Below are 14,084 nucleotides of genomic sequence, written 5' to 3' on the forward strand. Positions count from 1 at the left end.
AGAGTTGCATCCTTAATTCTCTTTCCTTGAAGCCCTGGCTCCTGCCCTTTCTAATTTAAGTTCTTGATGCCTCAGAAAACACCACTGTCACAGAACCATGCAGAAAAATAACCAAATATTTTAAGTGTACACCTGTTTTTTGAACATGAGAGTTGCCACATTTAAAATATTTCAATAATTGCTACGTAATCAGTCTCAATTCCTTTATTTTAAATATTCTGCCATTATCTGGTTTTCTACAATAAAGTTTTGTCTACAAGTCCTGTTTATGGAATATATAAATTTATTTCCTTTATTCGGAATATCCCTCATGAACATATTACACGTGTGAGCACCAAGCAGAGAGCTGGAAGAGGGGCTCATTTTCTTGTGCAACATCCTCAGTGGGGAGGGACAAGAATGGGCTTTCTCTAGCGGTAATCACAGGAAGGTTCAAGAACGTGTAAAGAATGCCCTAGGCCTAGAGAATTTCTATGTATCTTGAGTATCATGTGACTTCTTGGGCCCCTGTAGGCTCAGTTACTTTTTCACCATGAGGCTCTCACAAAGGTTTCTCTTTTTCAGCCTCCTTCTCAGAGCAGCGGTGACTTCTCTATTTCTCAGACTGTGGATCAGGGAATTCGGCATGGGATTGAAAAGGCTGTGAAAAAGGAGGAGGTATTTATTCCACTCCTGGGGGTCCCCATGTTGGGGTCCAACATACATGATAATGGCCATGGCATGAAACAGTCCCACCACGCAGAGGTGGGAGGAGCAGTTGAAGAAAGTTTTCTGGTGTCCCTCTGCTGACTGGATATTCAGAACGGCATGTAGAATGTGACCATAGGAGACCACACTTGTGGACACTGGTCCCTTCAGCATTGACACTGCTTCAGCGAAAACCATAACCATGTTAAGGTGGTTTGTGCACAGGCGAGTTTAAGAATGGCTAGAATTTCACAGATAAAGTGATTCACTTTCTGGGGCCCACCGAATGGCAATGGTAAGATTAACGCCAAATGTACTAGGGACAGGAGGACTCTTACAGTCCCTAGGAAGCCAGTGCCAGTGTGCCACAGACTCTCCAGCTCATGATGGTAGAATACCAAAAGGGCAGACAGATGAACACATATCTGTCATAGGATATCACCACCAGGAGAATACATTTGGTGAGAGCAAAAGTCAAGAAGAGAAAAGTCTGCATCATGCAGCCAGCAGAGGAGATGGGCTAGGCTGGCCTCAGGATGTGGATCAGCATCTGGGGCACTGTGTTGCAGGCATAGGCTATGTCGACAGTGGCCAGGTGGGAGAGGAAGGGGCTCTTCAGGTGCCTGGGTCTGTCCAGGAGCCAAGGAAGAAAGGGTCATGAAAGGGTGGATGGCATCACCACACTGAGGAACCATGTGCAACCTGGTGCTGTCCTTCTATACTTTTTTCATGTTTTTTCAAGAAACAGCGTAAACTACCTTCATTTTTAAATTTCAAGGCCAAAGGTTCACACCCAGAAAAATATTTAAAAAGAACTCCAATGCTTTCTTTAAGAATAAGTTTTTAGATTCATATCTTAAAATGGAGATTATCTTGTTCAGAGTATTTTTAACTACCATTTTCACTTAAAATAGTGAACAATTTTTATGCATTAAAATAATATCCTACAGATGTCATTAATCATTAGTACAATGTTCTATTATCACAAGTTATTTAATTTCTTCTTGGAAATTATGTATTTCTCTAATGTTTAATAACATTGAGAATAACATTCTTTCAAATTGAAGTTTTCTCTACTCTCATAATTATTTCCTTAGAATGTACTCCAAAAGCAAAACTGCAGAGGCTAAAGATGCAGATGCTCAGACCATTAGGCACCTACTGAGACCTACTCACTTTTTCTTTCTGACCACGTGGCAGCCTCACTTCCTTCCCATGCAGTTGTCAGTACTAAGTATTACCAGTTACAACCTAGGTGAATTTGATATGTGAATAATTTCATACAGTTTAAATTTTCATTCACGTAATTCTTTGACAGTATTCCTCCAGGGCCTCATGGGTTCCAACCTCTGTTCTAAGCTCTGGGGGGACAGCAGTGGGTGAAGTCAACATATTCTGAAGGGATGAGGGACAGTGAAGGAGTAGAGAGGTATACCTGTCATCTGTGCCTCTCGGTTTGGGGGGAAAACTTCTCTGCCCTGGGATGGAAACACCGTGGTGAATGCCTGCCCCTCTCTGTCCTGGAATTTACAGGATTTGTGAAACAAGACAAAGGAAGTGGGGATGTGCCTTTTCTGCTCCCGTTTTTGGTCCCATACCTTTCTGCTGCCTCGGAGTAAAGCCTCCAGAACACCTTTTGTCCTGATGGATGGTGGAAGGATGAAATCTGGAGAGAAGTTTTGTCAAAGACATAAACCATGTTTCCCCAATAAGCCTCGTTAAGACCTAATTTTCATTTCTACTTGATTCCCTGTGTCTATTTCTGACATTATTTCTTCAGACTTGGAACAAGGACATGTCACAGTTAAGGCCGCCCCTAAAACACCAGGAGTAAACAAAGCACGAAAACACTTGCTGAGAGTAAAAAGCACTATGAAGGAAATGAACAGGCCAAAATGACAGGGAGTGACTTGGTTCTAGGGGGCTTCCTTACGTGGGATTGTCAAGAAAGATCTTGCCAAAGAGGAGATGCATGGGTGGAATCCGGAGGACACAGGGTAGATGACCTGCGTCCAGCCAGGGTGGGTCGTGCTATGCCACCCAGCAGCAGAGGCTCAGCCCCCAGACAGGGAAGACTTGGGGAGTCTGGAAACAGGAAGAAATCCAGGGGACCTGAACCGTAGTCACCGAGGTTTACATACTTGTTGAAATGGATGTAAAAGTTTGTAAGTTGGAGATGTATTGAAATATTTGGCTACCATGCGCCACTGAGAAGGACAATGTTGAAAGAAGAAGGATAGTATAAGACTCCTTATACAGTAAAATAAAAAATTTCCAAAGAAAGTCAAAGCACAGGTGTACAATGTGATCTGAACTATATTTTGATAACATGAACATATTTACTCAATATTTGTATATTTACATATATCTGGGAAAATTGTATAAATTAAACATGAAACTGTTTCTGCTGATTATCTCTAGAAAGAAGGATCATGCAGGAATGTACCATTCATATACATTTTATGCTAATGTGTTTTTTTTTGTAATGCACCCTGTGCTTCAATCGGAAAAAATAAGATATTTTCACTAGGGAAAAGGCAGTGCTGTGACCTAGAACTGAAGCTGCACCTCATTTCTCCTTATTGGACAGTGACCCTCACCCAGCCAGGCAAGAAATGTCAGAATGGGGGCAGGTTTTCTCAGAGCTTCCAGTGGGAGAGCTAAGTCACTGCATCATGAGACACAGTTAGACTGCAACAAGAAAGGGAGATTAAAAACCCAACCTGATTGTTCACTATAGACTTTTTCCTGAACTGATAGAAAAAAGATCAAACTCTTCTATTGTCTGAAATAGGTAAAGAAGGATGGCCCTGGCCAGTGTGGCTCCAAGGGCTGGGCATTGTTCCACAAAGCAAAAGGTCAGTGTTTTGATTCCCGGTCAGGGCACATGCCTGGGTTGCTGGTTTGGTGCCAATTGGGGTCGGGGTCAGGGCACATAGTAGAGGCAGCCAATCAATACTTCTCTCTCACATTGATGTTTCTCTTCCTCTCCTTCTACGTCTCTTTTCCTCTCTCTAAAAGGAAATAAATAAATTTGTTCAAAAAGAGTAAAAAAGGATCTAAAGTCAGATGGAAAATTACCATTCGACCCACTTAAATGTAAAAGACAGCTCAGGCAAAGAAATGTCTGAGTTGCACAGATCAAAGACAGTGAGCTGTGCCATTCAGATAACCACATTTCATTGCACTTTTAGTTTTCTCATTGGGAATGCAGTTTCTGGGGATTTCACTCAAAACACAAAAGCATGACAAAATAATGAAAACCAGTGCCTGTCAACGCAGAATCAGAAGTGAAAGGACACTAAGTGGTCATCTACTCCAGAATTCTTTCCATCAGTTTATAAGAAAACGTATACTAGTGCATACTGTGCATCCCAAGCTCATGACAGCTGCCTCTTGCCCTTGCCACTGCTTGAGGGAGGCATCCCAGAGTCTGCCTCTGTGAATTCCTGTACTTACATCCCTGTGGCTGACCCATGTTTTTGCCAGGACACATGTCTGATCCGAGTGCCTTGCAATCTCAAGTTTGAGAGAAATGAGCTCTCTTTCTTGTGCACTTCTGTGTCTATGTCTGCCAGCATTTGGTGTTTCTCTCCAAAGGAAGTGGCCCTCTTAGGCTAACTTCTGCTGACACTTTGCTGGAGCTCCCAGGAAATAGTGGCAAATTATGGTCAGTAAAATATCTTACAAAGTTGCTCAAATATTCCTGAACTGATTCTATTGGAGCTGACAGATATACTTTTGACTTCTTATAAATTGATTTATTTTTAAATTAATGCAAGCAGAGTGCACTTAAAGTCTATATGTTGACATTCCAATCAGCAAACATGTAAGTTGGAAAATGGACTAATTTTCTGGACAACATAATTTTAAGGACCAGATGGAACATGGCCCTTTGTCGACCCACCAAGAATTGTGCTCAGGGGTCCCCCTGGATGAAGCTGAATTGGGGGCTCAGAGAATCCTTACTCCCCGAGACTTCCAGGAGCACGGACATGTTGTACATTTTTAAGTCTCTTCTGGAATAAGCATATCATCATGGAAAGTAAGGAGCAAAGAGAATGGTAAAAAAAATAGACAATGCCTTCAGAAAAGGTCCTGTCTTCATGTCTTTAGAGCAAATCAGGACCTGGAAACCTGAAAAGACTAGCTCTCTTTCCAAGGATGGTGCTTGAATGAGTCATGGAAGACCTCCAGGGGTGAAGCGAGGGTAAGAACTTGACAGGGACAGGCAGGTGGACTGAGAGCAGGGCCTGGGATGGCCCCCTGGAGTGCAACAAAGGCCAATCTCATGGGCTTCTCTGCATTCCCACTGCACCTGGGCCAGTGACCTAGGATAACACGTGGGTTCTTCAGCAATCAAATATGCAAGTCATTACCTTCCTCTTTCCAAATGATTAGAATTGACTAGTCTAAGTACATAATTCAAACAATGGGACTCCTAGAGTTTTGCAAACATTTTGGAAAGATGTTTTTGAAAGACACAAGCAATTACCCAGGAAAAAACTATTTGTGAATGGCAGGGACAAATGAGAAGGCAAATAGAATTCTTAGTGGAAAATATTTTATCTGAGGTGAACCACAGAAAAACCACAGGTTCTACAGGAGCCAAGGGCACTGTGTTACAGAATTTTAGGAAGTCCAGGAGGGAAGACCTCTGTCATTACGGCTACTGACACACACAAGTTGTTGATCAGCTCATCTGTGAGCACAAGGGAAGTAGAAAAAACACACAAAAACATGAAAGCAACTCATTTTCCTTTTAAACATTGTCAATGGTTTTAGATGATGTTGTATCTAAAATTTCCCAGGTCAAGAAACCAGGTGGGTTTTGTTTGTTTGTTTTATGTATTTGGTTTTTGCTTTATGTTTCATCTGAGAAAAAGCCTAGAGCAGATACAATAAACAGACAGGTACCTGAAATTAAAATATAAGTGACCACTGTAGCCACATATTGAAGAAAGATTGATGGTGCACAAAACAAGGGGGAAAGTTTCATGAATGTGCGTTTCTGTTCTTCCATAGAGTGAAGTTTAGTGGGGATTGCAAAGATCAAGGTCCTTGAATAAGGGTGAGAGCAGCCTGGTTAACAGTGTCCATCAGCCAGCATTCAGATCTTGAATCTTCAAGGTGGACACGAAGAGTGGGAGTCTCTTAGTCTAAGAAATGTGTTCACTCATGAAATAGTGACAACGGGCATCTAAAGGACAGGTGTGAGGAATACCAGTAATGAAATATGCACAGATTGAGCTTCAAAGGGTGGATGTGAAGAATGAAGACCATTCACCTGGTAGATATTAGCTGTTAAATATGAGTTGTTATTAATAATATCAAAAAGACCACAACTTCAAGGGGGAATCCAAGTCACTGGGATTAGAGAGCCAGTGAAATCAAGGTAAATAATTTCAAATTGATCTTGCTTTCCTTTTTGGTTAATTTTTACTTTAAGTAAAAAGCACAACATTATAATTTCATTTCTATTAACATTTTATATGCTATTTTTTAAAATTAACTTTTCAAAGGATTTTAAAGATATGTAGGAATCTTTTAAAGAAACATCACTCCTGGACTGGAGAACAAAATACAGGACTTAAAACTCAAAAGGCAGTTCTGCTACACAAACTATCCCAATGGGAGAGAGAAGGATGGAGAGAGAAGAGAGGGAGCCCAACTACTGCATGAAAAGGAAGGGGGCAGATCTGGGACACATAACACTGACACAAACAACAAGTGTGTCACGCAGAACGAGCGCCCTGGGCTGTCGTGTTGGGTGCTGCAGATTGGTCCGATGTTAATGCTGAGAAATTATTTACCATCTCCAATGGTTACTTTGACCTAACAATTACCATAGTTTCAAAAACAAACGTGGAATCTAGGCACTACAGCCTGGACACAAATCCCAACTCTGCTCCATACCACTCTCTGGGCCTCTCTGCTCCTCTGCTTCCACACCTGCAGAAACCTGGGGAGCAATAGACTACACCTCATAAGAGAGATGAGAGAATGACATGAATTAACTGACATGAGGCACTTGATAAGTGCCTAGAGATATATTAGGGATTTTAACAACTGACATTGGAGACATCTGGATCCAGTAACCATAAGGAAACAGGTTACATTCTTAATATTCCTGCACTAAAATAAAGACCAGCCAGAGAATCTTAATGGCGACAGACACTGTGTTTGACCTGTAAGAGTAAGTCACTTGGCTTCTGGACAAGTGAGGCCTGGGGCCTGTATCGTGAGACAGTGTTCCTGTGAATCTGCAGGGACAAGCAGGAAATAGGATGGAGAGGAAAGATCAGAGACAGGGCAAGCAAACCACCTATCTGTGACTGGGAGTTGGTGGAGGGTTTATTACAGGAAGTGGCAGCTGGGTCATGTGACGCCGAAGGTCTTGGTAGCTCTGTAGCCAGATCACATTCTGCATGGGTGGCTGGCCTATTCCACCTCTCTGAAACTGTCATAGCCAAGTCAGGAGCCGCCAGCCACATGAGGACTATGAGGAGATTCCTAGAGGGTCAGAGGCATCAGGGCCACACCATGGGCAGAGGGAGCCGCCCCTGGTGATGTCCTCATGTCCCTGGTTATGGAGACAGGCTTAGGACCACACATGCAAGGCATTTTTTCACCTACACTTAAAGCTAGTCATTTCATTCACCCCCTTTCCCATCTTCCACCTGCAAACCCCTCCTCAGGGCTAATGAGCATTCACTACTTACAGTGGTATAATCTATGTTCTGTTCTCCAAACATGGCCTTGGACTTAAAGGAAACCTCACAGAGGGGGAAAGAAAAAAGATTGAATCCCCTCTCTGAAAGGGACTCCTCAAGAGTGAAGACAAGACACAGCTCTTATGAGAGAACTTGATGATTGACTTGCTTTTACCAGTGAAGGCCTTTTTTCTCTCTTCACTGGAACCCATGTACCTCCCACAGATGCAGAGGATGATTCAGGGATGGACCCTGGGGATTTACATCCACTCACATTCTTGCCAGAGAGATTGAAAGGCTTTGCTACCCTCCTGTGGCGGTGAACCAGTGAGTGCATGTCTCACGTCCATGCATTTTGCTCTCTCAGTACCCCAGGGGAATTGATGTGTGTTCATATGGGAGTTGTGACTGTGTATGTGTGCATGATTGGGATTGGGTGAGGCCAGGATGTCTCTAAAGTATGCAAGCCCTGGCATAGAAAATAAAAATTCAGCCATAAGTTACTTTTCCTCAATATTTATTTTATCACTCTTAAATTGCTCTATTTTAATTCCTTCTCTTTAATTGTGGAGGTGAATCTGTGGTTTCTTGATCTCTCTTGGTAGGGGCCCCAGGAATCCTGTTAAGACACTATCTGAGAGAAATTGTTACCTTCGAAGGAGAACATGTGACTGCCAAATAATCACTGTGCATTGCTCACACAAGTTTTGACCTGGAGGTTTAGGTATACCTCTCCCTCAATTTTCTATGGTTTGCTTTCGATTTCAAACATCTCCAGATTTCTGAGCCACATTTTTGTTTCTTTATCATGGGTTAAACCCCAAAGCTAAAACAAAAAATGAATCTCTTTCTCTCTCACTGATAACGTTTGATGATTGCAAAGTCCTTCCCATTGTAACTTTCTAATTGTGTCTTAGTTGAGTTCTCTAGAGAATCTTAATTCTGAAACTGTGTTGGAAGGAGCCCTTCACAATAACAGCAGTATGTTTAATCTACTCATGAGCAGAAAACATATTGTAGCATGTAAGAGGAGACAAATTATTTTTTTCCTCAAAATAATCTCTTTCCAATTAAATCTTACATCACTCACCTTTCTATTCTCCAGCACACACTGTCTGCCCAGTCAAAACCTCCTCCCCAATACTGCCACTCTTGAAATTCTCATTCCTTGTCATGAGTCCATCTCATCCTTTCATCATCCACTTGAGTTCAGTAACACTCTCTGTCCATGACAGTGCTCCTGTAGCCCTCTTCAGCTGTCTCACCTGGAGCTAGACTCCCTGTGCTGCCATACTGAATGCCCATGTGGTAATGCCCTTCACTGTTGTGGTGAACTCACTTTTTTTACTTTTAATATTATCTCATTGCTCATCTTTCCTGCATTTTACCAGCAAAACAAGATTATTATAGAAAAATAAATTTCACCCATCAATACCCAGAGAGTGCTAAGGATAATGATTTGGTGCATGTTCATTCAGATATGCATAATTACCATTTAATTCTTAAAAAAAAAATTTTAAATCCTTACCTGAGGATATGTTCATTGATTTTTGAGAGAGGGGAAGGAGCAGAGAGAGAAACATCCATCAGCTGCCTCACAAACCCACACTGACTGGGGACAGAACACACAACATTTTGGTGTAGGGGATGATGCTCCAACCAACTGAGCCACCCAGTCAGTGACCCACTTTGATTTCTTTTGATGAGGACAATACAATGGCATTTAACACACCTGACAGTGGGTATGAACAGGTGTCATGGTTTATCATCTTTTAAAAAAATTTTTGCTGCTAATTTTTGAAACACTTAAGTATTTCCCTTTGATGCAGTTTAAGTGTTTAGGTTTAATTTAGTGTATAATTTGAGGACAGTTTTGAAAAAGTCTCTATACACCTTTCCCACTACTTCTTTTTTTTAAAATATATTTTATTGATTATACCATTACAGTTGTTCTATTCCCCCCCTTCAATCCCCTCCACCCACACCCTCCCTCCCTCACCATTCTCCCCCCCACCTTAGTTTATAACCACGTGTCTCAAGTTCTTTGGATTCTATATTTCTCCGACTATTCTCGCCCTACCCCTATCTATTTTCTGCCTACCATCTATGCTATTTTCTGTGCCTTCTCCCCTCTTCTCCCCCTCCCACCCCCCTGTTTCTAACCCTCCATGTGTTCTTCATTTCTATAGTTCCACTCCTGGTCTAGCTGTCTTCTTGGTTTGCTTTTGTTTTAGGTGTGGTTGTTAATAACTGTGTGTTTGCTGTCCTCTCACTGTTAATATTTTTCATCTTCTTTTTCTTATATAAGTCCCTTTAGCATTTCATATAATAAGGGCTTGGTGATGATGAACTCCTTGAACTTGACCTTATCTGAGAAGCACTTTATCTGTCCTTCTATTCTAAATGAAAGCTTTGCTGGATAAAGCAATCTTGGCTGTAGGTCTTTGGATTTCATGACTTGGAATACTTCTTTCCAGCCCCTTCTTGCCTGTAAGGTCTCTTTTGAGAAATCCGCTGACAGTCTGATGGGTACTCCTTTGTAGGTGACTGTCCCCTTATCCCTTGCTGCTTTTAGGATTCTCTCCTTCATTTTGGTCTTGGCTAATGTAATTATGATGTGCCTTGGTGTGTTCCTTCTTGGGTCCAACTTCTTTGGCACTCTCTGAGCTTCCTGGATTTCCTGGAAGTCTATTTCCTTTACCAGACTGGGGAAGTTCTCCTTTATTATTTGTTCAAATAAGTTTTCCACTCGTGGCTGTTTCTTTCCCCCTTCTGGTACCCCTATAATTCGGATGTTGGAACGTTTAAAGATGTCCTGGAGGTTCCTAAGCCCCTCCTCATTTTTTTGAATTCTCATTTCTTCATTCTTTTCTGGTTGGGTGTTTCCTTCTTCCTTCTGGTCCACTCCATTGATCTGAGTCCCAGTTTCCTTTCCATCACTATTGGTTTCCTGTGCATCTCCCTTCATTTCAATCAGTCCAGCCCTCACAAGTTCCTCTAATTTGTAACTTTGTTCCTCTAATTTGTGACTATAATCAACCAGTTCTGTGAGCATCCTGAGAAATAGTGTCCTGAATTGTGCTTCTGAGAGGCTGGCAATTTCTTGGTCGCTTAGAGTTATTGGCTCTGGGACTTTGAGTTCTTCTTGTGCCATCTTTCAGGTTGTTTGTGCCTGTTCCATAGCAGGATCAGAGCCCTAAAGTGTTCACTAGAACAGGGCAACTCAGTCGCTGGGTTGTGACGCTCTATGTGGGGGCGGGGTCAAAGAGGGACTATGGCGTCCTGTCCGCCGCCTGCCGCCACGGCCCTCACCGGTGCCGCAGTTGCTGCCCTCACCGGCCCACGCGTTTCGTCCCACTGCACGCGAGTGTGCCACCAATGTCAGCCCTCACCCCCTGGGGCCTGCGTGGTCTGTCTCACTGTGCGCGAATATGCGCCCACGGTCTGCCCCGCACCCCAACTGGTTCCCGTCTGCCTGCTCGCCTGGGTCGGGCCATGTCCTGCCCGACCCTGCTTGCTGCTGGCTCCGCCCCTCTTTCCATCCCCATTGAATGGTTAGATGTAGTTGGACTCCCGTATAATTCAATTTTCTGTCTTTTGGTTGTGTCTTTGTTTCTCCAAACCTCTGTTGTATTCAAACTTGGTTGTGGGAGAAGGCACAGTGTTTCCACCTATGCCTCCATCTTGGCGGAAGTCCCTTTCCCACTACTTCTTAACTGTGCTCTATCACTTCATAATTGTGTTGGAGTTTCATGCTAAATGGTTATTTAACTCACCTCACATCTCTTACTTTAGAGAGCAAATTATTACTGATAATTTATAGCCTCCTATCATTGGTCAAACAGCCATCATGGCAATTACACAGTCTGATCTTATTTGTGAGAATGTACTCAGTTTTGGTCATCTCCCATAGGAGTGAAGTGACCAAACCAATGAGAGAAATAGTAATTCTCCCAAGAAGTCTCAGCTATGTCCATTCTGCCTTCTTCCTCTCGTCCGCACCATCCCGGATCTCCACCTACAATGCAGAGGCAGAGAAACACAGCCGCAGAGAAAGTTCCAATGTGTTTGTGTGTTTCACCTGACACCCTTCAGGGTTCTCTTTTTGCTGTTAGTTTTGTCAGGGTTACACCATTAATCTTCTTTCCCTTGAAGTCCTGCTCCTACTCTTTCTAATTTAACTTATTGATGCCTCAGAAAGCATCGCTGTCATAGACATATGCAGGAAAACAACCAAATATTTTAAATGTAGACCCATTTTTTAAAACGACCATTGCCAAAGTAAAAATATTTCAATAATTGCTATGTAATTGGTCTCAACTCCTATATTTTACATATTCTACCAATATCTTGGTTTATTCAGTAAAATTTTGTCTACATATCCTGATTATGAAATACATAAACTTATTTCATCTTATTCAGAATATCCCTCATGACCATATTACAAGTGCATGCACCAAGCAGAGAAGTGGAAGAAGGACTCATTTCCTTGTGCAGCATCGTTGTAGAGAGGGAGCAAAATGGGCTTTCTCAGGAGAGAGTCAGAGGAGAAGCTCAAGAACAAGAAAAGGATGCCCTAGGCCTAGAGCATGTCTCTGTATTCCTGTGCACATATCAGGTAAGGAGACACATTGGGTCTGTTTATATTCAGTTTTTTTTTATCAGTGAGGCTCTCATGAAGGTCTCTCCTTTTCAGCCATCTTCTTAGAGCAGCATTGACATCTCTGTTCCTCAGACTGTAGATAAGGGGATTCAGCATGGGATTAAAAAGGCTGTGAAACAGGAGGAGGTATTTATTTTGCTCCTGGGAGTCCCCATGTTGGGGTACAACATACAAAATAATGGCTGTGCCATAAAAGAGCCCCACCACACATAGATGGGAGGAACAGGTGGAGAAAGCTTTCCAGCGCCCCTCTCCTGACTGGATCTTCAGGATGGCATGTAGAATGTGAGCATAGGAAACCACAATCGTGAACAGCGGTCCGACCATCATCAACACTCCCGAGACCATAGTAACAAGCTCGTTAAGGTGTGTATCTGCACAGATGAGTTTGAGAACAGCTACTAGCTCACAGAAAAAGTGATTCACTTTCTGGGGCCCACAGAAGGGTGATGGTAAGAGTAACATCAAATGTACTAGGGCCGATAGGACTCCTATAGTCCAGGAAGTCACTGCCAGGGTGAGGCAGACTCTCCAGCTCATGATGGTAGAATACCGAAGGGGCAGGCAGATGGCAACGTATCTGTCGTAGGACATCACCACCAGGAGAAGACATTCGGTGGCAGCAAAAATCAAGAATAGAAACGTCTGTGTCATGCAGCCAGCAAAGGAGATGGGCTGGGCTGGCCTCAGGAGGTTGACCAGCATCTGGGGCACTGTGTTGCAAGCATAGGCTATGTCAACAGTGGCCAGGTGGGAGAGGAAGAAGTACATGGGGGTGTGTAGTCGGGAGTTAAGTGATATGAGCCCCAGGATAACCCCATTGCCCAGCAGGGTGAAGGTGAAGAACAGGGAGAAGACACCAAACAGGAGTATCCGCATCCATGGACTGAGCAGGAAGCCCACTAGGAGGAACTCTGTGACCAAAGTCTGGTTGCCACCCATTTTCCTGGGAAGAAACAAGGGAGAGACCTCATCAAGTCTGAGTGTCCATGGCACAAGTTTAACATGGTAGACCTGTGTGTGTCATGTATCTCATAGTTTATTCCCTCAGAAAACATCTTCAGTGACACTTCTGTCTTGTTCGTCAGTTACTAAGTGAGTACTATCTACACATGGCAAATGACACAAAAGATAATTTTTTCTCCTAGATAAATTAAATTCCAATGTTCAATTACACTGTTCCGTGAATCTTACCTTCATTTCCAGAGTTCCACCACAGTTCCTAAAACATTAACATGCCTGCTCTGGACACTTTCAGAGTGGACACCTTCAGTGGACTCTTTCCTCAGACAGCACAACAGCTTCAGAGGTCTGCCTGAGAGGAGTCCCGATTCCCAGTGCATATACAGCCACCGTGGGGAGGGAGCTGTGGGCCTGCATCTGCACACACACACACACACACACACACACACACACACAAGGGTGGGAAGGAGGCCCTGGATCCAGTGGGAGATCCTCCTATCAGGGGATCTCACAGTTTTGTTCATTCATAAGATGACTTGTTGGTCAGCCTTGTAATTTGTACTGGCAGCATCATCTTGAATTAAGTTGAGAGCCTAGGAGGCAGACTGCCACAACTTTAGGTGCATTTAAGGGAGAGAAGTTTGCCTCTGACTTTTGTACTCAAAGATGTTCTACTCTCATCATGCTGTTTCATGGTGACATATTGACCATTATACACTGAACCCTATATGAATATTCATACTCTATATCTCTATGTGTGGATAAAGTATATGGTATATATATATAATTCCATACAAAGTTACATGCACATGCATATACTTGTACTATTATTACGTGCACGTGTGCACAGTACTTGTTATTTTCTGTACTATTTTCTACTCTATTTCATTAGTAAAATGCTCGTTGTATGACTTCTTGTTGGGTCATGGCCTGGGATTTAAAACTACTGATCAATAGCCAAGGCTAGAGCCTAAGCTCTAACTATACACTCATATCCTGAGAAACTTTAACATATTTTACAGCTTAACTCTAACATAAAAACATTATTCATCACGCAT

General features: G+C 42.8%; 1 protein-coding gene and 1 pseudogene across 1 annotated transcript; both read right to left on the minus strand.

Moving 5' to 3' along the window:
* Positions 1-519: 519 nt before the first annotated feature.
* LOC118987906 (olfactory receptor 13-like) lies at positions 520-2,386 on the minus strand (annotated as a pseudogene).
* Positions 2,387-11,982: 9,596 nt separating this feature from the next.
* LOC118987908 (olfactory receptor 13-like) lies at positions 11,983-13,005 on the minus strand. Its single transcript, XM_037047250.1, has one exon. It carries the CDS (start codon positions 13,003-13,005, stop codon positions 11,983-11,985), a length of 1,023 nt encoding a protein of 340 aa, XP_036903145.1.
* Between the last annotated feature and the right edge of the window lie 1,079 nt (positions 13,006-14,084).

Source organism: Sturnira hondurensis, unplaced genomic scaffold (assembly GCF_014824575.4).
Source record: "Sturnira hondurensis isolate 20B ecotype Veracruz unplaced genomic scaffold, ASM1482457v3 Scaffold0005493, whole genome shotgun sequence".
Lineage (NCBI taxonomy): Eukaryota > Metazoa > Chordata > Mammalia > Chiroptera > Phyllostomidae > Sturnira > Sturnira hondurensis.